This window comes from Gorilla gorilla, chromosome 9 (assembly GCF_029281585.2).
Source record: "Gorilla gorilla gorilla isolate KB3781 chromosome 9, NHGRI_mGorGor1-v2.1_pri, whole genome shotgun sequence".
In the NCBI taxonomy this organism is placed as follows: domain Eukaryota; kingdom Metazoa; phylum Chordata; class Mammalia; order Primates; family Hominidae; genus Gorilla; species Gorilla gorilla.
The window spans coordinates 23,950,376-23,976,552 of record NC_073233.2 but is presented as its reverse complement, the minus strand read 5'-3'; the positions used below and the strand labels follow the sequence as shown (position 1 = coordinate 23,976,552).

The 26,177-nt window shown below is 47.8% G+C and overlaps 1 protein-coding gene across 1 annotated transcript in view; it reads right to left on the bottom strand.

Annotated features, from left to right (window-relative positions):
• Positions 1-26,177, bottom strand: part of OTOG (otogelin) — a 100,297-nt gene that overhangs the window by 53,199 nt on the left and 20,921 nt on the right. The window contains exons 16-27 of the mRNA XM_063711028.1: positions 24,672-24,804; positions 23,582-23,759; positions 21,733-21,857; positions 20,642-20,854; positions 19,026-19,218; positions 17,309-17,383; positions 17,028-17,071; positions 15,415-15,568; positions 7,351-7,458; positions 2,354-2,492; positions 611-745; positions 182-328 (exon numbers count right to left, since the gene is read on the bottom strand). Coding sequence (XP_063567098.1) covers positions 182-328; positions 611-745; positions 2,354-2,492; positions 7,351-7,458; positions 15,415-15,568; positions 17,028-17,071; positions 17,309-17,383; positions 19,026-19,218; positions 20,642-20,854; positions 21,733-21,857; positions 23,582-23,759; positions 24,672-24,804 — 1,644 coding nt within the window. The remainder of the gene's footprint in view (positions 1-181; positions 329-610; positions 746-2,353; positions 2,493-7,350; positions 7,459-15,414; positions 15,569-17,027; positions 17,072-17,308; positions 17,384-19,025; positions 19,219-20,641; positions 20,855-21,732; positions 21,858-23,581; positions 23,760-24,671; positions 24,805-26,177) is intronic.

Here is a 26,177-nt window from a genome sequence, read left to right as displayed (position 1 = left end):
TGAGGTCACGGTTTGAAGAGGGATGGAGCAATGTCAGAGGAGAAGGGGCCCAGAGCAGGGCGGAGGAGAGAACAGAGGCATGCTCTTCTTGGCTCCTCAGGGAGGGTACAGCTCACCCAAGGACACCCAGGGCTTGGCTTAGCCCCAGGCAGGAGCAGAATGTCACTGCTCATGTAAGTACCTGCCACTGAGGCCCAGCCTGGACGTGCACTGTGGTTCTCTGGTCCCACAAGAGGGTGATGTGCTCCCGTGGGAAATGCACCAGTGTAAAAAATCCCACTCGCCATGTGTGGACCTCCTGCTTATCATCCAGGAAGCTCTCGGGACTCTAGAGGGACAGAGATGGTCAGTCCTGAGCCCACGTGCCCCCTAGCGCCCAGGTCAGCTATGCCTGCAGCCAGGCCCTCACCAATGCCTCTGCCTCCCTCATACCCTGACATTGGCCTCTGTGTTCCTGACCCTGGCCAAGAGGAATTCAGTCTGGGCTCCTAACTCAGTGGCTCTCCAAGAGAAACTGCTATGGTAAGGAAGCCAGCCCTCAGCCCTCTTCTGCCCCAACCCTGGTAACCTGTAAATTGTCTACACAACCTTCACAGGCACTGAGCCTTACAGGATTTCCGGAGTCATCATCAAAGACAATGAGTGAGTTCCCAACGTTGATGGAAATAAATTTCCTGCAGATCATGCCAGAGCTGTAGCAGTTCACATTCTCTACAATCACAGAGAAGCTGACATCTGACGTGCTCTGAGGAGAGAATAAGTGAGTCCAATAAAACAAGGGAGAAAGGAGATCCTGCCAAGAGGTACAGAGGTGGAGGAACACGCACTCTGGAGTGGCTTTCAGTCCACTTCTACTTTGTGTTAGCTGAGCTGTGTGACTTTGGGCGACTTCTGTTCTCTGAAGCTGTTCTGGTTTTGGATGCCTAGTGCAGTGTTTAACATGTAGTGACTCCCCAAAATATCTGATGAATGAATGTATTAATAAATATATAATAGGGATGATTGTGTTGATAGGGTATGGGGAAGAGGCACTGTCTCACATACATCCTTGATGCTAGTGTAAGCTTTTTGAAGGGGAATTTGCTGGCATTGAATATTTTAAATGTATGTAGCTTTTTATACAGCAATTCCACTTCTAAGAACCTGGGGATACATCCACACAGGTATTCACTGCAGCATTTAAATATTGGAGACAACCTAAATGCCCATCGATGGGGAAAAAATAAAGCAAACTTGAGGGCATTATTTCTGTATAATTCTACACAGCTGTTCAAAAGAAAAAAGCGTGTACCAACTATGTGAAATCAAGTCCGAGGTATCCTCTTAAGTGAAAAAAGCACATTGTAGAATCTTATTCACATAAACTAAACAAAGTGTGTGTGTGCGTGCGTGGGTCCATGTCTCACAGAAAAATGTTCTTGCAGGATTCATCCCTGACTGGAGTGGTTATTCAACAGGAGATAGGAACAGAAGAAATGGGAAGGGGAATATTTGTTTTTAATATACACTGCATTAACCTTTAAAACTTTTTAAATAAAATGAGGTCAATTATCTTCATCTTGTGGAGTTACTGCAATTATGTGAAAGACCCCAGTACAGTGCCTGCCCTATAGGTAGGATTCCTTCCATAAAAGGTTTTGTCATTGTTATTATTATATGTTATTTTTATTATTGATGTTACTCTTATAAGATGAGATAGGCTATTAGCAAACCCAAGGTCCCCCGGGTGACACTCCTCCACCACATCAGTGCCCATTCCTCCTGGGGTAGGGATCCTGCCTTCACTGCGCCCCCTACATCACCAGTTTTCTTCCTCCAGGTGAGCCGAAAATTATAACCTGTGACTCCTTTAAGCACACCAACTCTCCAGTCAGATTTCTTGGTCAAACTTGACCCCAGCTCTACCACTGACTGCTGTGTGACCTTGGGCAAGTTACCTAACTTCCCTTAGCCTGAATTGTTACATCTATAACATAGGATCCATAAACTTTACCTTGTAAGGCTGCTGTGATATTTAAGTGAAATAATCCATAAAATATGGCTCAATATGCCCCTAGGTACATAATAAAGCTCAAAAAGCATTAGCTCTTGCTATTATAGACAGAAAAAAGCACTGGGACCCAACAGAGCAAGATTATAACGGTGAGCAGACAGGCAGTGTGGTATCTCAGGACTGGTGAGCTCCATCCAGCCCTGAGCTTGCGCCTCAGCACTTCTTCCAGTCTCTAGATAGCCCCACCTCAGGGCTTAGATCCCCGATCACCCAATTCTGCATCAAACTGGAGTCCAGAGCACCAGAGTGCCCTGACAGCTGTGCATGGAGCCAACTGGACAGAAACATCCGGGAACTCACCTTGACCAGGTGCACTTTGCATGCCCCCACGAAGTCAAACGGGAGCCCATCAAACGTGCGGTAATGCCGGTCCCCATAGGCAGTGCAGGTGGAGGCGCAAGGGTGGAGGGTGCACTGGAATGAGCCCCGCTGGCACACACTGAAAAACACATGCCCAGACCAGCTCACAGGGCACACCCACCCCATACCTGAATACTCATGACAGAGCCATGGCTTATCGAATGCATGTGCACTGTGTCCCTCGGCAAAGAGGTCAACAAACACCAACCTCTAACAGGAGCCTGGAGGGCAGGATTGTGATTTCATGCAGGAGACACCAGGGCTCAGAGAGGTTATGAAACACAGCCAATAAATAATGGACCTGATATTTAAACCAGATCTGTTTAACTCCAAAGTCTAGACTCCCTTTACCACTCCATTCATTCACTTACCCATTCATTCTACAAATATTAGGTGCCTATCATATCTCAGGCATTATTCCAAAATTTTGTGATACATCAGTGAATAAAATAAAAAGAAAACCGTCTGCCTCTGGGAATGTTTATTCTAGAGGGAGAAGAGATACACTAAATAAAAAATAATAAGGCAGTGCGAGTATGTACTATAGTGCATTAGAAGGCAATGAGTGTTATGGGGGAGCAGGATACAGGTCACTGGGAATGCGGGTGGAGTGGGTTACAATTTTAAATAGGGTGGTTGGGGCATGTGTGAGTAGAGACATAAAGGAGGTGACAGAGTTAACTCCATGGGCATCTGTAAGAAGGGTATTTCAAACAAAGGGTACAGTCTCTCCAAAGTCTGTGGGGAACACTCAGGAGACAACATGGCTAGAATGGAGAGGGCAAGGGCAAGAGAGTAGAAGAGGAATTCAGAGGGGCAACGGAGGGTCAGGTGACATGGGTCCAATAAGGCCACTGTAGGAAGGTTAGCTCCTGCTAGGAATGGGGTGGGGGTGGTGGGCATTGGAAGACTTGATCATGGGAATGACACTGTGTGATTTATGTTCCACTCTGGCTGCCGCACTGAGCCTAAGCTCAAGGGGGTCAAGGGGAAGCAGAAAGACCAGCTGAGTGGCTACTGCAGCACATCAGGGAAGAGATCACGGCAGCCTGGAGCAGGGTAACAGCAGTGGAAAGAGTGAGAAGTTGTCAGATTCTGGATGTATTTTGAAGGTAGAACCAAAGGGATTTGCAGACAGGTTGGATGTAGGTAATGAAAGACAAGACTCGAGGTTGACTCCAGGTTTTTTGGCCTGAGCAACTGGGAGAATGAAGTCTTCATCAACTCAGATGGGGAAGGCTGAGGGAGAAGCAAGTTTGAGGGGGAAGATCAGATGTGCTGTTCTGGACATGTTGAATTTGAGACCTCCATTAGACATACATATGGTGATGTCAAGTAGGCAGTTGGATGTGTGAGCCTAGAGTTGAGAAGCATGGATTGGACTACAGGTAGAAATCTGGTAGTCCTCTGCCTATGGATGGGCCTTGTAGCCATGAGATTGGGAGAGTTCACCAAGGGAGTAAGTATAAATAGAGAGGAGGAGAGGTCTCTTGGGTTGCTCCAATATCAAGAGGTTGGAGAAGAGGAAGAACCAATGAAGGAAGCCAAGAAGGAACAGGAAGAGAGGTCGGAGGAAAAGCAAGAGGAGGTGGTGTCCCAAAAGCCACATGAATGAAAGTATCAAGAAGGAGGGAATAATGGAAAAGTGATCAACTGTGTTAAATGCTGCCCACAGGTCTAGGAAGGTGAGGACTGAGAAAGGCTAACTGGATATGGCAATATGGAAGTTACTGGTGACCTTAGTAGGAATAGTTTCGAAGGAATGATGGGGAAAATGCCTGACCGAAAGGGCTTAAAGGGGAATGGGAGAACAGAAAGTTGAAACAGCAAGTATAGAAAAAGTGTTCAGGGAGTTTTGCAATAAAAGGCGAGCAGAGAAATGGAGCAGTTCCTAGGAGGTTGGAAGTTTTTCAAACGATATATTTTTATGCAATAGGGATGAGCCAGTAGAGAATGCAAATTGTTTATATGGGAGAAAAGAGGGAGAGATGCTGCGGTGGTTCCCTTAGGTGGACGAGTGAGGAACTGGGACCCAAAGGACAAGTGAAGGAACTTCACTTTAGATAGGAACACGGACACTTAGTTCATCTGTTGTACGGGCAAAATACATGGGTACAGAGCCTGGAAAGTTCCTTCTCATGGCTTTAATTTCCTCAGGGAAACAGGAAGCAGGATCATCAGCTGAGAATAAGAGGGGAGGAGGTGTCAGGGCTTTGAGGAAAGAGGAGAAAGAGTGGAATAGTTATCTAGTGGGATGAAAGAGCAAAGGAGACCCGGGAAATACAGTCCGAGAGCCCATCAGCTCTAAGGGCGTTTTCGACCCTTCTGAGCCCATGAATTTAAAACGAGAGCTGGCAGATGGGTTTTGCACATCCTTCCAGTCACATTCAGCTGCATGGGTGCAGGTACAAGGGAAGTAAAGGTGTGGATGTCACCAGGGTTGTGGTTTTGCCAAACAAGTGTGCAAAGCAGGAGGAGGAACAGAAGTGGGGCTAAACTCAAGGAAGTGATTATGGTTCTGGACCACAGGTTGAGGTAAAAGGGAAGGGGAGACATCGAGGGGGTGAGAGGCAGCAGAGAGGTGGTAGGGATCATGGATGAGAAATCCCTGTGGGGTTGCAGGATTGAGGGAGTCAGGGTATGAGAGGGAGTGGAGTAGAAAGACAGAAGGTGAGGTGAGACGCATTGGGATATGGGCTGGGTGAGTTGTTGGGAACGGCAAGATCTACAAGATGACACCTCACTCCACTAGGGTGGAGAAAGATCTTTGGAAGAGAGAGGATGAAGAATCTGAGATGTCAGGAGATACTAGAAGCACCTCTAAACAGATACTAAAATCTCCAAGAATTAGGGAAGGAGTAGGGTTGGCAAGAGTCACAGAGCTCAGTGCCAAAATCTTTAGAAGTAAAGGAGCATGACCCAGGGCTCTGTGTCTGACAGCAACAATGAGGGACAGGCTCAGTCATGCACTGACTCCACGTGGCTTCCTAAGCCTATGTATCCATCCTGTCATTCACCCACCTACATGACCTACAACTCAGCCATAAATGCATAACTGCTGGAAATACTCCCACCGTAGCTGACCATGCTGCCGACCATGGCGACACGGAATGCAGAGCTGGGAAGGGATGGGCAGCCAGGCTCCATCCTGGTAAAGAGATCCCAGCAAATGCTCGAGTCACACCAGCGCAACACATCTCCAGCACCCGCCTCCCCACGGGAGAGCAGCTGGAATCTGGGCCACAGTGGCAGGTCCTTCGAGGGCAAATGTTGAGGTTTGTCCCTGTATTAGGAGGTAGAATTTTTACAACTGAGTTAAAAAGTAAAAACTTGCCCATCTATCTCCTAGTTTTCTATGGAAGAGAGGACATCCACCCTATGGCCAGTCAGCCTCTCCTATGAAGGCAGATGCCTCCCCTCGTGTCAGGGTTCCAAATCCTAAATAATCCCAGTTCTTCGGCTTTGGCTCCAGACTCCTTACCACCTCTTCCTTGGATCTGATTTCTGAGCACAATGCCCTCACAGGAGAGGATTCAATGTAACTCAGCTACCCCCTGCCTGAGGGTGAGGGTGCTGCTACAGAGGCTGGAGTCCAGGGAAGTGATGGGAGTGAATCCATCTCAGGGCCTGAGCACCCCTGGGCAAATCCAGGCCAGCCATCCCCAGTCTCTCACCTCATGTGCCTGGCATCCCCGGTCAGCTCTGGCTCACCACAGTCACAAAATCTCAAGAAAAAAAATGAGCACACAGCCTGTGCAGAGGTCTGTGTCTTAACATTATACCCAGGGACTTCTGGGGTCAGACAGCCAGGGCTCTGACCCTACAAGTACACTCTGATGTATCTGGAGAAACCGGCCTTGGAGCAGATGGGCTTGATGGTGACACTGCTTCTAACACAGAAAGAAACACTATGGCCTTCCTCTAGGCCAGAGAAACAGGGTGGTTTCAGTCCCAGCATGGGACAGGGACTGGGGGCCATGCTCCAGCTAGCCAGATGGGTCTCTGAGATAGAACCTCTCTGAGCTTCTCTGCTGGGCCCTGAAGTTCCAGTGCCAGGGGCTTCCTGCTCACCTCAGGCCACCCCTAGCTGGTTCTCCAAATTGGAACAGTGACTGGGTTTGCTCTCCAGCATCAGGGCACATTCATCGTTCCTCACCCCGTCCCCCAGCATTCTCTCTATCAGAAAGCTGAGTCTACCCACTGCCTACCCACCTCTGTGTGGCCCAGAACAGGCCCTGCAGAACTAACCCCGAGTCTGTGTCCACAGAATCCAATCCAGGTGCACACACTCCCACATATGCACACTTACATTACTAAAATACCCTCACACGTACTTTCATACACAAGAATGTACCTATTCACAGGCAAACACAATGCACATTTACACAGATATTTACACTCACATGTGAATACAAATATGTATAGCCATTAAACACATACATCCACACACTTTGCACATACATGTGCACACATTTTAAATGGATCCATATGCACAAAAATATATATAAACACACCTGTCTACATAAATAAATTTCTAATTGTATATATTCACTGACATATTGAGATTTGTGAATGCCTGCCTTTTTATATACATCCATGTACATGCATGTTCACATATGCACGTGTGCATTTTGGATTTGCACTCACACTCATATGTTCATATAAATATGCAAATAAATTGCCATGGTTACAAATATGCATGTATACACATTCATATACATGACTGAACAAACATACTCATGTAAAAACAAAAATATTCCTTTGTATGCATATACTCCTATGTGTACACAAACCCCTATACCACACACAACACACAAACACACAACATGAATACAAACATAATGAAACGGGAATGCTAGACTATACTCTTGATTATGCACCCATATCCATGCCCCCTCCCAGCAAAAAAGCAAAGCCTGCTTGGGACCCTCACTTACCAGGTATGGCAAGGAGACATCACCTGGTCCCCAGGGAAATACTCCTTCCCCTTCCAAGTGCAGGGGCACTCCTCTGGCAGGAAACATGCATCCCCGTGTCTGAGCAGACTGTAGAGACACAGCAAGCAGGCGGTCAGGAGAGCACTCTTCCCATAGCTGCCATCTGTGGAGGACCCTGCCTCAATCTGGATGCTCGGAGGTGGCTCCCAGCATTTACCCTAGAAGAGACTGACTGCGTATTCACTCCCCATCCTGCTGCTGCTCAGTGAGGTTCAGAGGGACCTTGGTAACTGGAAAAACCAGTAACAGACTAGGCCCAGTCTGAGTCTCTGTCATCCATCAAGAAGCAAGGCTTATCTCTACCAGCCACAGCCCTACTGACCAGGTGGATGCCAGTTGCTCCTCAGGCACTAGTTGTATACTAATGAACAGGTCATGGATATGGGCGATGACCCTCCTACCCAGGTTGTTCATGGAGCTCTCAGACCACAGGCCCCAAAACAGCAGTGCTGCCATCTTCTAATCTGGTTTCCATGAAATCTGAGCACTCCCAGGCCGGAGCCAAGGATGTCTCAGGGCATTTATTAAAGATCTCAGGCCATAGCATCACGCTAGATCAGGCATCAACAGGATACAGCCTGGGGCAGGGCTAAGAACACAAACTTTGGCAATAAATAATTTTTTGTTCAAATCTAGGATCTACCTGAAGCAAGTTACTTAACCTTCCTATTTTATTTTTCAAAAGAATACAAGCACATGGGTTAAAGAGGTGAAAAGAAAGGGTGCTACAGGCGTTATACTCTAAGGAGTCCCTTGTTAGTTGCTCCTGTATCCAGATTTTCTGCCTGGAAGCACTTTCTGGACTATAGTACAGGATGATGGAACCCAAGGACAGCACGATACATCACTGAGGAGAGCAGACAGAAAATGGGGTTGAGGGCTTCTGAAGTGGCCAGAATATCCAGGTCAGGATGTGAAATAGAAAGGATTAAAGTCAAAGTTCTAAATTAGAAATACAAGAGCAAACTAAATCCAAAGTAAGTAGTAAGAAAGAAATGAATACAAGAGGAGAAATTAGTGAAATAAAGAACAGAACAATAGAAAAAAATCAGTGAAACAAGATGCTGGTTCTTTGAAAAGACCAATAAAATTGACAAACCCCTGTCTAAACTGAATGATAAAAAAGGGGACAGGAATCCTCAAATTACCAATATCTGGAACAAAGAGGAGGTATTGCTACAGACTCTACTGATAGTAAAAGGAAAATAAGGAAATATGATGTACAATGTTAAGTGAATAAATTTGACAACTTAGATGGAATGGACAAATTTCTTAAAAGACACAAACTATAAATATTCAGCCAAGAAGGAATAGGTAAACTGAATTAGCCCAATATCTTTAAAGAAATTAAATTTGAAGTTAAAACTCTTCCAAGATTGGTAAATTCTACCAGGCACTTAAGGAAGAAATAATACAAGTTTTAAACAAACTCTTCCAAAAATTGAAAAGGAAATCATACTTCCCAACTCATTTTATAAGACCAGCATTAATCTGATACCAAAACCAGACAAAAACATTTCAAGTATGGAAAACCACAGACCACAGAATATTAAATAATACATCAGTCACAACTGGGGTTTATCCCAGGAATGTAAGACTGGTGTAAGATTTTAAAAATCAACCAATGTAACTTGCAACATTTATAAAATAAAGGGAAAATATCATATGATACTCCAATAAATAAAATCAATTGACAGGCTTGGTGTGGTGGCTCACGTTTATAATCCCAGCACTTTGGAAGGCCAAGGTGGGAGAATCACCTGAGGCCATGAGTTCAAGACCATCCTGGCCAACATGGCAAACCCCCTTCTCTACTAAAAACATGAAAATTAGCCAGACGTGATGGCCCATGCCTGTAATCCCAGCTACTCTGGAGGTTTAGGCATAAAAGTCAGTTGGACCTGGGAGGTGGAGATTGCAGTGAGTCAAGATTGAGGCACTGCACTCCAGCCTGGGCGACAGATTGAGACTCTGTTTCAAAAAAAAAAAATCAAATGACAATTCAATACCCATTTATCATAAAAAATTTGCAGCATAATAGAAATAAAAAGAAACTTCCCCAATCTGATAAAGATCATTTGCAAAAAAAACTACAGCAAATGTTAGAATTAATGGTAGAAGATTGACTGCTTTATCCAAAACAAGACAAAGCCAATGATTTTTACTTCCATCACTTCTATTCAAAAGTATACTGTAAGTCCAATACAGCACAATAAGGCAAGAAACATGTGAGATGTAAAAATTTAAAATAAAGAAGTAAAACTATCTTTATTCACAGATGACATGATCACTTACTGAAATTCTGAAGAATCTACCCAAAGAAAAGCCACTAGAACTCATAAATGAATTTAGCAAGATTGCAGAATACAAGGTCAGTATGTGAAAATCGACTGTATTTCTATATTGTGGCAATTAAAAAATGGAAAATTAATAAAATAATACCATTTATAACATCAACAAAAACAGCAAATACCTATGAAAAATTCAATGAAAAATGTGTAAACCTTTACATGAAAACTATGAAATATTGCCAAGAGAAATTAATGAAGACCAATAAATAAGAAAATAATACCATATTTGTGGTTTGGAGGACTTACTGGTGTTAAGATGCCAATTCTCCCCAAATTGATCTATAAATTCAACACAGTTTCATTCAAAATCTCAGGGGCTTTTTTTTTTGGTAGAAATTGATAAGCTGATCCTAAATTTACTCGGAAATGCAAAGACCTAGAACAACTTTTTGAAAGAAAAGATAAAAGTTGAAGAACTCTCACTTCCTGATTTCAAGGCTTACTATAAAGCTCCATAAATCAAGAGAGTGGATATTGGCATGAAGACAGACAAATAGATCAATGGAACAGAAAAGAGTTCTGAAATATACCCACGTGTATACAGTCAATTAATTTTTCACAAAAATGCCAAAGCAATTACATGGGGAGAGGAAAGTCTTTTTAAAAAAATAGGGCTACAATCACTGGACGTCCATCAAAAATAAAATAAAATAAAACATACCTTGACTCCATTTTGCAACATGTGTAAAATATAATAATTTTAAATAGGTCATAGGCTTAAATGTAAAAGCTAAAATTGTAAAGCTGGCCAGTTGCAGTGGTTCCCACCTGTAATCCTAGCATTTTGGGAGGATTTCTTGAGGCCAGGAGTTCAAGATCAGCCTGGGCAACATAGCAAAACCCCCATCTCTACAAAAAATTTAAAAAATTTGCCAGGTATAGTGGTGCACACCTGTAGTCCTAGCTACTCAGGAGGCTGAGGCGGGAGAATCACTTGAGCTAAGGAGTTCAAGGCTGCTGTGAGCCGTGATGGCACCACTGCACTCCTGCCTGAGCAGCGGAGCAAGACCTTGTCTGTAAAAAATAATAATAATAATAAATTAATTATTTAATCCACTACATTTAATTGTAAAGCTCCTAGAAGAAAACATAGGAGAATATCTTTGCAACCTTGAGGACTAACTATAAAGAAAAAAAAGATAAATTAGACCTCATCAGAAATGAAGGAGATTTTTAAAAGAAAAAAATTAGACATTATCAAAATTAAAAACTTCTCATCAGAAGTTTTTAGATACTTCAAGGCATGTTAAGTAAATAAATAGGCAAACACACATTGGGAGAAAATATTTGCAATACATATGCCTGACAAAGGACTTGTATCTAAAATACATAAAAAATTTTTACAACTCAATCAAATAAAAAAAGACTAAATTTAAAAATGGGCAAAAGACCAGAACAGACACTTCACAAAGAAAGATACACGAATGGCCAATAAGTACATGAAAAATTACTCATAGTCATTAGGGAAATACAAATCAAAGCCATAATGAGATAGGACCATGTACTTGCTGAAATAACAAAAATGGAAAAGACTGAAAACACCAAGTGTTAGTGAGGATGTGGAACAGTCAGATTCTCATATACTGGACGTGTAAAATTGTCCAATCACTTTGGAAAACAGCTTGACAATTTCTTATACAAATATGAATCTACCCTAGGACCCAGCAATTCCACCCTGAAATGTTCATCCAAGGGAAATAAATAGCAACCTTAGTCAAAATAGTCCCAAACTGAAAACAACCCAAATGTCCATCAATGCTTGAGCAGATAAATAACTGTTTTCTTTTTTGAATCTTGAAAACTTTATTGCTGAGCTAAAGAATCCAGATCAAAAAGGTTTGTGAGTGTGTATGTGTGTGTGTTTGTATATATATGGATCTTTTTATGTAAAGTTCTAGAACAGGAATAACTACTATATAGTGACAAAAAGCCGGCCAGTGTTTGCCTAGCACTCACTGGGGTAGGATTTACTACAACGGAGTATGAGGGAAACTTTCTCGGTGATAGAAATGTTATATATCTTAATTATGATGATATATACATAGATGTCAAAATTCATCAAACCATACACTAAAAGTAGGTACATTTTATTATATATAACACCTTTGCAGATAAATAATTGTATATTCATACAATGGAATACTACCAGGATAGAAAAAGGAACACACTACTGATAGATGCAACAAGGTAGGTCAACCTCAAGAGTTAAGGAAGAGAAGCCAGGCCCAAAAGGGTATATAGTGTATGATTCTATTTACATGAAGTTCTAGAACAGGCAGAACCTATCTACGCTGATGTGAAGCACAGCAATTCTGGTGGGGGCGGAACTGGCTGGAAAGGACTGACAAAAGACTTGTATCTAGAATAGATAAACATTATATATTCACATTAGGGAATATATAGGGCGCCAACATTAGGGAATTTTCTGAGTGACAGAAATGTTCTATATCTTCACAGGAGTGTGGGTTACAAGCAGGTATCAATTTGTCAAAGCCTAACACACGGTATACTTAGGATCCATGTAATTTACTGTATATAAATTATGCAACACTTCCTAAAAGGAAAAAAAGAAAAAAGAGTGAGGCATCAAAAGCTGACTGGAGGCTCCTTATTTAAGGAGGACCAACCATTTTGTTGAGAAACTCCCAAAATGTCAGTTTCTGTTGTATTTTTCTATTGGCCCAGCCAATTTTCAAGGGAAAAAATCTCTGTCATCTCTGGGCTGGGAGGCGAATGTCTCCATTTGCTGGGATTCCACTTGCTTTTCACTGAATCTCCCTGTTTCCACGACGCATCTCACCCCTCCTGGTGCCTCCAAGACCAAAGTCTCTGATTTGGTTTCTCTTGAAACTCTCCTTTCTCCTGCTGGATGGGGCTGGAGCAGTGGTGTGACCCCAGCAGGAGCAATAGGGGATCTGGAGGCTGAACTCCTCCTTGCACAGACTTGCAACCCAACCTCCTGTCTCCCTCCCCCCACGCCCCCTTCTATTTATTCCTCTTGGATGAACACTTCAGGGTGAACTGCTGGGTGCTCAGGTAGATTCATGTTTATATAAGAAACTGCCAAACTATTTTCCAAAATGCATGTACTATTTGTTTCTCCTTGGCCTTCCCTTCTGCAAGGCCAGTTTCTACACATCCACCCACGTTCCTTCTTCAAAAACTACTGATCTTCCACTCTTCTCTCTTTGTCCCTGGGGATTTATACCTTTTTACCCCATTATCATTTCACTGTGGTTGTGGGAGGAAGCAGGAAAGAAGAAAAAGCACACGCTTAATTCACTACATTTTACCTGAAGCCACTTAACCCTTCTAAGCCTCTGTTTTTGTGCTTAAAACAGGAATAATGACACCTTCCTCCCAAGGTCATTATGAGAATCTTACAGGCCTGGGCACACTGCCTATCACCTAGTAGAAACACAATAAATACTGGTCTCTTGCCCCTCTCTCCCCCATAATTGCATCAGACACCAGTGAAGGGCTGGCTCACTGCCTTCCTTCTTCAGCCCCAAGCCTTGTCTCCAGCCACTTCTTGAGGGGTCTTCTCTGTTGCCCACCATCCATTACTCCCTCCTTGCTCTTAGCAGACCTGTCTGCATCTCTGAGCACCTGCTGTGTGCCCATCATGGGGAAGAGCATGCAAGGGCTCAAGGCTTTGGCCTCGGTCCTCAAGGTGCCTTCAATTTGCAAAGTACCCTCTCTTTACCTTGTAGGGGATCTTCTCACTCCAGGGACCCCTCAGGGAGGTTATTTGCAAATGCATGGGATCCAGATGAGAAGAAACAATGCTATCTGCTCATATAGAGTGTTTACTCTGTGCCATTTTACAAATGAAGGAGCTGAGGTTCAGGGTAATTAATTAACTCAGTTAGGAAGTGGAAGAGCCAGGGTTCAAGCCTGACTCCAGAGTCTGTGCTCATTGTGCCTCACTGCCTAGTGGCCCCAGGGCCCTTGGCTCAGACCCCAGATTCAAAGAAATATGGAGGCACACAGACAGCCACAGACCGTTCTTTGGAGATTCTTAGATGCATCATTGAGAAGGGTATGGTGGCCAGACAGTCGGAACTCTCATACACAGAGGTGATCATGGGTCCCAAGGGTCCTAGGCAGGGGTTGTTAAGGATGGTTGGGCATCTTTGGGAGCCCTGTCCCAGCAAGAGGATGTTCCAGGATGGTAGGAAATGCCTGCCCTTCCCTTACAAATTGAGACTGTACCAATTTCACTTTGACAAGCCCCTGAGGCATGTGTGTAAGCTCTTTAGAGGGCCTTTAGGGCCTTTGATACAGCACGCAATGGGTCATTGGCCAAACTGAGCCCAGAGCCCGGTCTCCCGGTCTCCAGTCCAGCGCCCCTTCCACTGTGTCTCTGTGGCCTTGCTACTACTCTTGGCAGTGAGTGACCCTCGGTTCCTGACCCCAGACACCCTGGCTTTTCCTGACCTCAGGCTAAGAGGGAGGCTGTGCACCCAGGATGGTGTCACAAGCGGCCTTCAGTGACAAAGATACTCCTCAAATGCCACTCCGGGGCCCAAGTGGCAGCAGGTGGTCAGGCCTAGGGTTGCTTGCAGGTTCTCTTTCAGACACTTGCCTGGAAGGGGCAGGCTTACAACCCACATTATGATATCTATATAGGTGACCATCACGGACCTCACGTGCTCTGGGCCAGCGGCTGGGCTTGGAGTAAGGAGACTTGGGTTTGAGTCCTGGCTCTTTGGGCACCACTTCCCTCCACCTTTGCCCTGGCCTCAGTTTCTTCACCTGCAAAATGGGAATCATGGTCCTCCCCTCCTCTCTACCATGGATGCTCTGAGACTGAAGGAGGTAATAACATGAAAGTGTCTTAGAAGCAGTAAAGCTCCAACTGACTGTCCCCTCCCCTTCCTACCCTAGAAGCCCTGACCCCCATGTCATTTTCCTTGGCTTTCAGGCCTGGGCCACGACTCCCAGGTGACCACTAATCTCTACATAAGCTGAAGGGCACAGCTGGCTGTTGCCAAGCCATGGGATGAGGTGCCAGCTGTCTTCTCAGCCCAGACCTGGGAATGAGAATGGGCAGAGCTGGGTGTCAGGCCCTGGGCCACGTTGGTGTACAGAGCCCACACAAGGCATGCCCACAGAGCCTGACTCACGCAGCTCTCACAGCTTTAATGGCAGGGTTTTGGGGACCTGGGAATGAGACAGTTTTCTCTGGGTGGGGTCTTCTTTTTTTAATATTTTAGGGGCACCAGCCCTCCTCCTGAGGGCTCTGGTCAGAACAGTGCAGAGGAAGAGGTTGAGAGCTGAACTTGAGTTTTCTCTCCAGTGGCCTCCAACCCACTGCAGTGCCCAGCGTGCCAGACACCCCACTCAGTCCTTCCACTGAGTGAGCTCACTGATTCCTCACAGTAGCCTGTTAAGGTGGTAGGCCTGATGATGGTTCCATTTCACAGATGAGCGGCCAGGGCTCTCCCTCCTCCAGCCCACACTCCAGGCTGGATCCCCAGCCTCTCCTCTTTCCCAGACTCCTCTCTGGCCATTACGGCTGTGGCTGGCCAGCCTGGGCCAGTGCCTTCCTACAAGGCCACGTGATGTTTTCCCTGCCCCCACTCCACCCTGTGGCCCTTGGTTCTGCCAGCTTTCAGAGTCACGGGCCCACGACACCATGGGTACTTACCCCTGGGGACAGGCGCAGCCCGAGAGGCAGGGGCCACGGGCTGACACGCTCAAGTTCAGCAGTTGCTGCTCACACGTCCTCTCCCTGCTCAGCTCCAGGTCCGTGTGCAGGTCGCTGCAGTTCACGAAGACCTGGCCTGCTGGGCAGGCAGCAGCTGGAAGAGAAGAAGATGGGAGCGGAGGCCCTGGGGACTCAGTGTGGGCTCCAGGGCTACAGGGGCAGCAGCTGGAGGATGGAGGGAGAGACGGGCTCGGAAGTCTCCTCCCGCCCTGGTTGCTCCTGGGCATTGCTTGGTTTCCCAGATACGCCTCACAGAGGGAGGGGTAGATGTGTGCTGTCTGTCACACAATAAGACTGCAGCCACCAGGACCCATCTCTGCACGTCCTCCATACCAGGCTGCTCCAGGCGCTTCCCCTGCATCATCATATTGAATCCTGCAACAACTCTAGGAAGTATTATTGTCCCCCATTTTCCCAAATAATGGAGTGAAGCCACTTCTCCTCCTCCCCAAAGTCACCATAAAGTGAGAAGTGCCCCAGAGGGACTAGGAGCAGGGCTAGAAAGAGGATGACCAATCAGTGTGGCAGGGGGGCCAGAGGACTCTGAACAATAAGGAGAGTCACGGTCCTGTTACCACTATTTCTGTGACATGAATGCACCCTCTCTCCCTGAGCCTTCCATAAGGTCTGCCCCGCACATTCACACTGTGTGAGTGATCTTTTTAGGAAAATTAATAAAATGGAGCTGAGTTCCATGCCCAGGCTGGGATGAACCGGAGAGAAAGGAATAGGCACAGGAGGTGAGATAAAAGTCCCAAAGAGCCAGAAATCCAAAGCCAGAAGTGACCAAAGGAAAAGCGCTTCCAGGATTATACACAAAACATGGGGAGGATGCAGGAAACTAGGTTATATGCCAAAGAGGAAATGAAGGCCCAGAGAGGTAAAGTGGGTTGCCCAGGGCTGCACAGCTAGTGAGTGCCGGGGAAGATTTGAACCCAGGCTGGATGATTCTGGAGGCCCTGCTCCTAACCACCTACTGTATGATTATTCTCCAATTCCCTTCCTCCACCCCAGGAAGCCCTCCCTGAATGCTCCAGCCCCCAGGCCCTACTCCACCTCACAGCTTCTCAAAGGTTGACCTCCCCCCCACCACTGTTCCACCCCATCCCTATCTCTGTTGCCTAGGAGGGCCTCAAAAGCCCAGGCTGTCCTACCCACCTCTGTGACCCCACACCCAGCATTGTCCTGGGCAGAGTCCGCCTCAGTAGATACGTGACAGCTCAGACAGAAAACATCAGGACCCAGAGGAAGTCAGGAAACTGCCCAGATACCCAACGTGGTTGCCCCAGATCATTGCCCTGAAGGAAGACAAAGTCTCAGCCTCTCCTCTGCAGGCAGCAGAGACAGCCACTAGGGTGGGGCTGAGGCTGGGACAGGTCTTCAGGTGCCACCCTCCAAGCTGGAGTCTTTGCCAAGAGGGCAAGGAATACGGAAGGCCCAATGTAGGGCAAAACCTGGAGTGGGCTTGCCACAGCCTGATCAGTGCTCCACTCCCCACTCTCCTTTACCATGTGGAGCCCCCAGAAGGGCCCCACCCCTCCAGCCACCCTTACCTGGGGCTCTGCTATCACAGCTCATGACTCCATCTTTGCAGTGGCTGCAGAGAGAGACAGGCCCTGGGGTTAGCCGACCCAGTCACTGCAGGACCCAGATACCCCATGTCGCTGCACTCGGGTCACTGCAGAGTTCAGAAAGACACCTTCACTCACTTCCCCTTCCCTGCACAGAGCAGGGCTGGGTGTCCCTTCACAGAAAGTTCCATCAGCTGCACTGTCTTCAGTCAGCAGCCTCCCTTTAAAGAGAGGACAAGAAGGCTGCTACCTACGGAGCTCACCAGTGGCCCAGGGATGGGATGTCACTGTCTCCGGGGGGATAGTCCACTCCCTGGAAGTGGCAGGAGCACTGGTTCCTATAAAAAAAATGGGAGCAAAGAAAGGTGAGCAGGCTCAGGAGCTGGGGCAGAGACTGCCAAGGACAGGGACCCCACCCTCAGCCAACCAGGTGCATAAGGACACAGGGAAAAGTAATGGTATCTACAGTGACATGTGACACATCTCCAGCGAGCAGAAAAGCCAGCCTGGCACCAGGGATAGAGGTCACGGCTGGGTCCCAGATTCAGAGCCATGCACCAAGCTTAGACAAGGAGTCACTGGTCTCCACACACTCCTGCAGCCAGCCTCATTTGGACCGAGGAAGGCAGGGGCAGTAAGAACAGGAGCACAGCTCCTGAGCCCATGGCATGTCAGGAACAGGGCAGATATTCAGCTGGTGCTGCATCCTGGCGCAGGTGTCCTGGTCACTCACGCCCAGCATCTATTCCAATTGCTCAGTGCCTGTGCTGCACTGGTTGTTAAGTACATTGACCTCTGGCCAGGGACACCCAGCCAGGCCCTCTGCATACATTATCTCATTGATTCTTCACAGGGGTTCTGTAAGGTAGGGATTCGTATGCTGTCTTTCTTCTTTTGTGCAGGTCATCTAAGGGCAAAGGCTACGTTTCCTCCTCACACAGCTCCCACAGAACCTGCCAATTATAGGCATGTGCAGGTCTTGGAGCAGGGCAGTGAGTTACAGACGGGACGCCGAAACTCTTCCAGCTCCAGTACTGCTCAACAACCACCTCCCTCTCTCTACATAAGCCACACAGACCCCTTTCGTTGGCAACACTCAACATCAAGGGGTGAGAGCCCCCAGGCACACATCTGGATCTCAAGGGAGGATTCTGTAGTTTGGGAAGGCCTATGAGTGATTCCTATTTACCCTAAAGGGGCCTCTCTCCAGCCCTGCCGCCATTTGAAGACCACCAATCAAATGTGTATCATTTTACAGACGGAGAAACAGGCCTGGAGGGGACCAAGGACCTTGCCAGTCGCCCCAGGATCACGTGGGGTCGCTGCCTCCCACTATCCTCCTGCTGCTCTGCACTCCAGCTACACTGAGAACAAGCTGGGCCTTGGGCCACCCCCTCTTCCTGGAGCCCCCTTCCTCACTCCCTCAGGTCTCTGCTCAGACCTCACCTCCGCAGAAAGGCTTTACTTCCAGGCCCACCTCAAGTAACACACCAGGAATGGGACTCCCTGCTCTCACTCTGCCTTACTTGGCTCAACAGCTCTTGTTGCCACCTGTCCATTAAGTGTCTGTTCATTTATGTGTCTGTCTTGCAACCCTAGAACATGAGCTCCATGAGGGCTAAACTCCGCTTTGTTCATTGCTGAATTCCCAAGCCCTAGAAATGTCTGGAACATACCAGAAGGTCAATAAATTATGTGGAAGGAGAGGGGAATGAGGAGAGAGAGGGCCCTTGGGCTCTGTGGGGTTGTTGTGTCTTGTGAGGAAGCTGCTAGAATGGCCCAAGGGCCAAGGCTGAGGAGAGATCTGGGAGGGAGGCCCCAAGGAGGGAGTCCACCCACCTTACCCACCAAGATCTGGCCTGTAACTGTGAGGGGAAGGAGGGACACAAGAGGCCCAGACAGGTTCCCCAGTCTCAGATGCCCTGGAGACCCCTGGCCTCACCTTCCCACCCGACTCAGAGATCAAGCAGACCCACTCACCGGGGGACACAGAGGTCGGCCTGGGTGTCCAGATAGGTGTCCGGTGGGCAGGCACAGCCCTCCACACACTCATCTCTGCTCAGGTCATCGCCACCATCAACCCCACAGGCCTCAGGGCTGGCCAGGTCCTGGCAGGTACGTCCACACGGGGCCACGCAGGGGCTATACTCCTTGGAGGCCTCACAGGACAGTGCTGCAGTGAGGGGGGGTGCATGCTTTGTCTCCCTCATCCCCACAGTTATGTGGAGTGGGGCTGTCATTCTGATGAGGAGAATGGAGATCCAGAGAAGTTCAGACATTTGTCTGAGGTCACACAGCAGGTCAAGGTCAGAGGCAGGATTTGAACCCAGGTCTGACTCCAGAGTCCCACTGCCTACCAATACACTGGAACGGCAAAGCAGCGGGTGGGTCCTTCTACCAAGTTCAGCCTGGAAAACCACTGGCAGGTCCTTTCCTCCAAAAGGCATTCCTCTGAGGCAGTGACATTGGGGAAGGGGTAGAGATCACCACCTGCTAAGGCTCTGCACCCACCCCGTAACTCACACATAGACACATGCATGAGCCTAAGTGTGTGGACACACACACACACTCCTACCCCCTCACTCCCCTGGCTGTGTCACACACAGGTTGTGGATATCAACTGTGCTCCCTCTAGCAGCCTGTTTTGCTCCCTTTGTCCCAAGACTCAAGACTGCCCTCTCCTTGTGTGGCCACCATCCCACTCCCCACAGAGTCTCCTACACTCTGTGGGATCCCGTAGATCCACTGAGACCATCCAGTTCAGCTGTTCTCAACCCAGGCTGCACATCAAAGCCACCTGGGGAGCTTCTGAAAATGCTGATGCGTGGGCCCCACTGCCAGATATGTTGCCTTCGTTGATACTCGATGTGGCCCAGATGTGTGAATCTTTTGAAAGCTCCTATGGTAACTCTAATATGCAAACAGGGTTAAGAACCAGTGGGCCTGTCCAATCCCTTTTGGGGAAACTTTGGTTCAGAGAGAATCAGGGCCCTGCCTAGGGACACACAGCAAGTCACCTGCAGGGCTGGAATAGAACTCAGGCCTCCTTACTCCCAGTACAGTGCCTTTTTCATTTATTCAACAAACATTTGCTAAAAGCTTACTGAGAGTCAGGCCTTGTGCCAGAGCTGAGGACACAGAGGTGATGAAGACATGGGAACGAGCATAGCCCAGGGTCAGGGTAGGGACGAGTAGGGGCTGGCTCAGGATATTGAAGTTGTGTGTGTACTCAAACCCCAGGGCTACAGCCAGTGGTCTTTTGAAAGGTGCAACGCAAGGTGGCTCTGACTAGGGTGGCGGAGGTGGTGAGAAGTGGGTGAATTTGGGATTAACAGGACTGACAGGACTTGAGATGGACTGGAAGTAAGCGTGACAGAAGCAGTCCTGAGTCACAGGTCCCGGGTGTTATGCCTGAGTGATGGAGGGGATGGGGGCCATTGGCAGAGATGGAGGGTGCAGGAGGAGAAGCAGGCTCTGGGTGCAGTCAGGCTGGAGGAGACTGGAGGGCATCCCAGTGGAGAGTTTCAGGGGCAGGGGACACTCAGGTCTGGAGCTCTGGCTCCTCCAGCTCAGCCTCACATGGGTGGGGCACTCACCACAGGCTGGCAGGCGGGCGCGGAAATCAACGGGGAGCCCGTGGCGCCGGCACAGGTGGGCGTAGTGGGCCAGCGTGGCACACAGGCAGGGCTGCCCGCAGCGGCAGGCATCCCTGCGGCACTGCTCAAAGTAGGGCACGGGGCTCAGGAACGCAGAGCAGGGCGCAAACAGCTCCCCCGTGAGCACGCTGCAGGCCTGCACTGAGTAGGAGGCTGGGGAAGGAAGAACAGGAGCCAGGCAGTCAGGGGAGTCGGTCTACCTGGTGTCCCAGGATCAGCCTTTCTCCCTCCCTATGGCTCAGGGGTGTGTGTGTGTGTGCACATGCAGTATGGATGTAGGCAGCTACTTCAGTGTACAGCTGGTTGGGAAGGTATGGGTGTGGTTTAGTACATCTGGGTGTGAATATGCGGCTTGACAAAAATCCCTGGAGCTTACATTCTGGTCAAAGGAGACAGTCACTAAAAAATTCATATAGAAACTTCAAAGGTGAAGAGGGTAAGAAGCGAGAGAAAGCTAAGAAGCAGCATGGGTGTATGAGGTGAGGCAGGAGGGGCAACTGCAATTTGAATTCAGGCAGTCAGGAAGGCCTCAGTGAGGGAGTGAGGTTTGAGCACAAATCTGAAAGAAGTGAGGAACTGAGGCATGTGTGTGTCTGCAGAAACAGCATTCCAGGCAACTGCCAAGTGCAAAGGCCTGGAGAGGAGAGCAGTCCTGACTGTGTAGGAAGAACAACAAGGAGGCCAGGGCAGCTGGGGCACAGCAGAGGGCGGTGAGAGTAGGAGGTGAGAAAGGGGGCATGGGCAGAGAGGGTGGGGCCTGGTGGGGCCATGGGGCCAACTTCCGCTTTTGCCCTGAGACAGAGAAGCCAGTATAAAGGTGTGTGTGTATATCTGATAGCGGAAGAATATGAGGCTTCCTGCCTGCCTGGCCCTCACTGTCTCTCCTTTCCCCTCCCTGCTGCTCCTCCTTTTCTTATCACTCCTACAAATTTGGCCAGCACTCTCCTGCCCGGAGTTCCCTTTTCATCTCTCTGAAAGCAGTCCTCCCCACCCCACTCAACCATGCCTCTCCTCTTCCCCCACCAACTCACCGGCTTGCAGGTGCACATCGCAGGGGTCCAGAGGGGAGCCAGGGACCAGCGGGGAGCAAGCAGAAAGTGTTTTCCAGGAATTGCCAAAAAGTTGTGGGGTGCTCTCAGGTACACCCACTGGAGACCTGCAGCCATGTCATAGCCATATTCACACACTTTCCCATGTGGACTCAGGGGGCACAAATAGCATAGATCCAGGTAACACCTACTTGCTCATATACACACACATAGTCATAATCTACACATCCATATACACACACTCAGAGGAGCACTTGTACTCACCCAAATATGTAACATGTATACACACACACTCTCAACACACACACACAGAGCACAAATATATGCCAGACATGCATATAGCCAAAGTGGTCCACACAGCCACATTCAAACACATAGAATCATGGATGTACACATGCGTGCATGCGCGCGTGCGCACACACACACACACACACACACGCAGACACACAACATTTAACAGGCCCCAAAAGGGCTCAAAATGGGCTAGGATTGTACAGTTGGGGCGGGGAATGAATATGGCTTCATTCCCCACCCCCAGCTCTTCAGGTCAGAAAAAGAAACAGGGACATCATGAAGAGTATCAAACACCATGCGGGTAAGACTTTTTTCCTCCCCCTTTCTCCATGGGCAGTTCCTGAAAACTCCTTGGCTTGCCCTTTGGCTCTCTCAGCAGGAAACCATCATACAAGGGGCAGTGAAGGGAGGAAGGGGGATGAGCATGTTTCCTAGACATCACAAGTCTCCAAGAGTCACCAAACCCAGGTGTAGGTGTTGAGCGGAGGGAGGTCATGGTCTCTCTGGGGGGCAGGTTCTGCCTGGCACCCACCATGCCCAAATATTGTTCTGGGGCAATGAGCACACTCATATTATGTAGGGCAATATTCCTACCCAAAAGTTACATTTAGGAAAGTGGCAAACAGCTTACACACTAAACCAAGGTCTCCCCCTACTATTTGGCCAGCTACCCTAACATCTGCCCTACTAGGCAAAGCATAGTAGAATGCCACAGTTTTAAATATATATGCATTGAAAAGCTCTGAGCTTTATTTTGTTCTTGTTCTTCACAGCAAATCTGAATTCTCTGTTTTGGCTAAAGAATGCCTCCCCTGTTTCCTTCTGCATCCCCTAATGTGTGGAACTCGAAGGACTAGCCAGGATCTCCAGCCTTTAAAATCAACCCTTTGTTCTCCTTTCAAGGAACCTTCCTAAGTTCCTAACCTACGTCTGTGCCCCAATATGTCAGCTCACAGAAAACAGCCTTTCCCTGAATACTGGGAGGCTCACAGGGTGCAAACTCAAGAGCCTTCAAGTACCAGGCAAGAAAGGCACAAGGGTTAGACTGGCCTGGTGGGTTAGAAAGTGGGAATGTTAGTGTTCTTGGCCCACTAGGGGCTTACACTCACCTAAAGGTGGTGTCCACCTCAATTAAAACAAACAAAACCATGAGCCAAATCAGTCAGTCTGAGGTCCCCGGTTTTAAGACCTCATTCTAAAACAGCATTTCTCAAGGTGTGGCCCATAGACCTCCCATACTGGAATCTTAGAGGTGCTTATCAAAAACAGGATTCCTGAGTCCACCCTAAATCTTGGGGAGCAGGACTCAGGAATCAGCGTTTTAACAAGCTCCTGAGGTGATTCCACACATAGAGGACTGTGAACCGCTGCTTTAAAGAAACATAATTAAATTTAAATGTAGAGAAATCAATAACTAATGGTGCATGCTGGGCACAGTGAAGGCCCACGGGAGAGACATTTAGGCAGTGCCTCTAGATACCCAGCCCTAAGGGGCCCATTTCCCCTCTTCTTCGGGTTCCGTGGCAGGGCTACGTACAGGAAGTCGTCCTGCGTGTTGCCATTGAAGGTGCCGCAGAGGCCCACGGTATCCTCCACCCATCGCTGGTCCACCTGCAGGTACAGTCGGAGCCCTTCACGGTCGTAGAGCACCCGCACGCCCACGTTCGTCCTCACCCGCAGGAACACGGAGGACAGCCTACGGATCTCAAAGGCGTCTGGGCACAGAATCCGAAAGGGGAGAGTGGGAGGGCAGCCAGTACACACCCCGCCCACCACCACCACCTGCCTGGCCCGCTCAGACTCCCACACCCGGCCCAGTCTTCGCCCCCTGCCTGCCTGCCTGCGTGCCTGCCATGAAGCTGGTTTGGGGAGGCTTGAGGAAACCCTGTTCAGTGATGAAATCAGGACCCAGAGATAACTTCCCACTGCAGCCTGGGCTGAGAAATTTTTTTTAGCATCAAGTGCCAATTAAAGCTTTGCTCCCACTAAGGAACTGGTACACGTTTCCTCCTCTAGCAGAAGGAGGATTCTGTAACTACCCATTCTCTTCACAGTGGCCACAACACAGTTTTATTATGGAAGCTCATGATACAATTTTAGATTCAAGTGTAACAAATTTAAATTTTAGATTTTATTGTAGAACATTTTATACCCTTTATGGTTTATATTTATTTCTGCAGCCTGCAGTGCATCCCCACTCCTCCCAACCTTGAGCCCCTGTTGTTGTTTTTCTTTCTTTCTGGTGCTAGGTTTTTATTTCTTAATCGTTTTGCCATTTTTGTTACATGTGTTTCTTACGAGCTACACATAAGTTCCTTGTGGAATCAGACAGTATAACAAGTAGTTAATAAACAAGTTATGAGAGTCAGGATGGGAAACACCCATGTATATGTTCATGTTAGGAGAAGCCATCATACTACTAGGAAGCCCACTGTCCTGTTGAGGTGGGACAAAGACACATTTTTGGAGTCCACATTTTTGCAACCAAAGTGTCCCCTATCCTGATCTACCCAGTACTAGAATATGAGTTTTTGCCAGGGTAGCAGTGCTTTTAGCCAGAGGATCCTGGGAAGAGAGGTCCAAACCCTCAGTTCCCAACTAGGTCTGTTGTCCACCCCAAACCGTACCATCTGTGTATGGTGGGATGATCTTGTACTGGTCAAACAGAAGGACATCCCCTGCCTGGGTCAGGGTCACCTGCCTCCGAGGGTCCTGGTGCAGAATCACTGACACTGACTGGACACAGGCTCCATCTTGGTTCTGGAGAGATAGAAAGGTCAACGGGGCAGTGTTGGTCTGACCCTCCTGCTGGATACAACAGAGCCCTCTAGGGACAGAGACCCCAGCCCAGCTTGAGAGACAGTTTCCTCAGAATGACAGACAGAGCCCCAAAGATATCAGGGATCATCCAACAAAATACCCTCGTCTGGGAATGGGCAGGCAGAGGCTCAGGTTGGAGAAGGTTAGTAGCAGAATGCGATAACACTAATAAAAATGATAGTCAACTCTCAGGTTATCTAAAGACACAGAGCAGAGATGGAACCCAGATGGCCCAGAGTCCAGCCTGAGAAACACTGGCCTCCCCCACCTCATCACAACCCAGAACTTTAATTTCATCCCTTTGTGGGTGTTTTTATAATTCATTTCATGTTCACATCCTGCACTCCACTGACAGGCAGGCAGGAAATGAGGTAATATTCTCTGGGCCTCAGGTTCTCTATCTCTCAAATGGTCACACATTGGGCCCCTTTTATACCTCCCTCCACAGGAAAACATCCACACAATCATTCATTTAAACACTTAACTGAGCACCAACTATGTGCAAGGCATACTGTATCAGACTTTATGGATTCAGTGATAAGACAAAGTTTCTGTCCTCAAGGAAATTACATACTTGTGTGGGACACAGACATTAAATAAGTAATTACAAAGTTGATTACTCAATTATAATTGTGATCAGTGCTGTAAGCAGGTGTAGAGTGTTAGGAAAGCATATGACTGAACCAGACTTAGTCTGCAGAGGTAGGAAAGGCCTTCCTAGGGAATGATAATAACATAAAATTATCATAATAATAAAAGCCATAATAATACCACAATATTATTATGATATGATAACAAACAACTAACTTTCATATGGAATTAGTATGTTCAGGTGCTGTTCAAATCTCTCTCTATATATTCACTTGCCTAACTCTCATAGCAATCTGATTAAGAAAGTGTTACTGGCTGGGTGCGGTGGCTCACGCCTGTAATCTCAGCACTCTGGGAGGCCAAGGTGGGTGGATCACGAGGTCAGGAGATCAATACCATCCTGCTAACACGGTAAAACCCCATCTCCACTGAAAATACAAAAAATTAGCCGGGCATGGTGGTGGGTGCCTGTAGTCCCAGTTACTCGGGAGGCTGAGGCAGGAGAATGGCGTGAACCCGGGAGGCGGAGCTTGCAGTGAGCTGAGATCTCGCCACTGTACTCCAGCCTGGGTGACAAAGCGGGACTCTGTCTCAAAAAAAAAAAAAAAAAAAGAAAAGAAAAGAAAGTGTTACTAACATCCCCATTTTGCAGATTAGAAAACCAAGGCACACAAAAAAGTGACATATAAGTTGACATCTGAAGGATGCATGGAAGCTAGTTG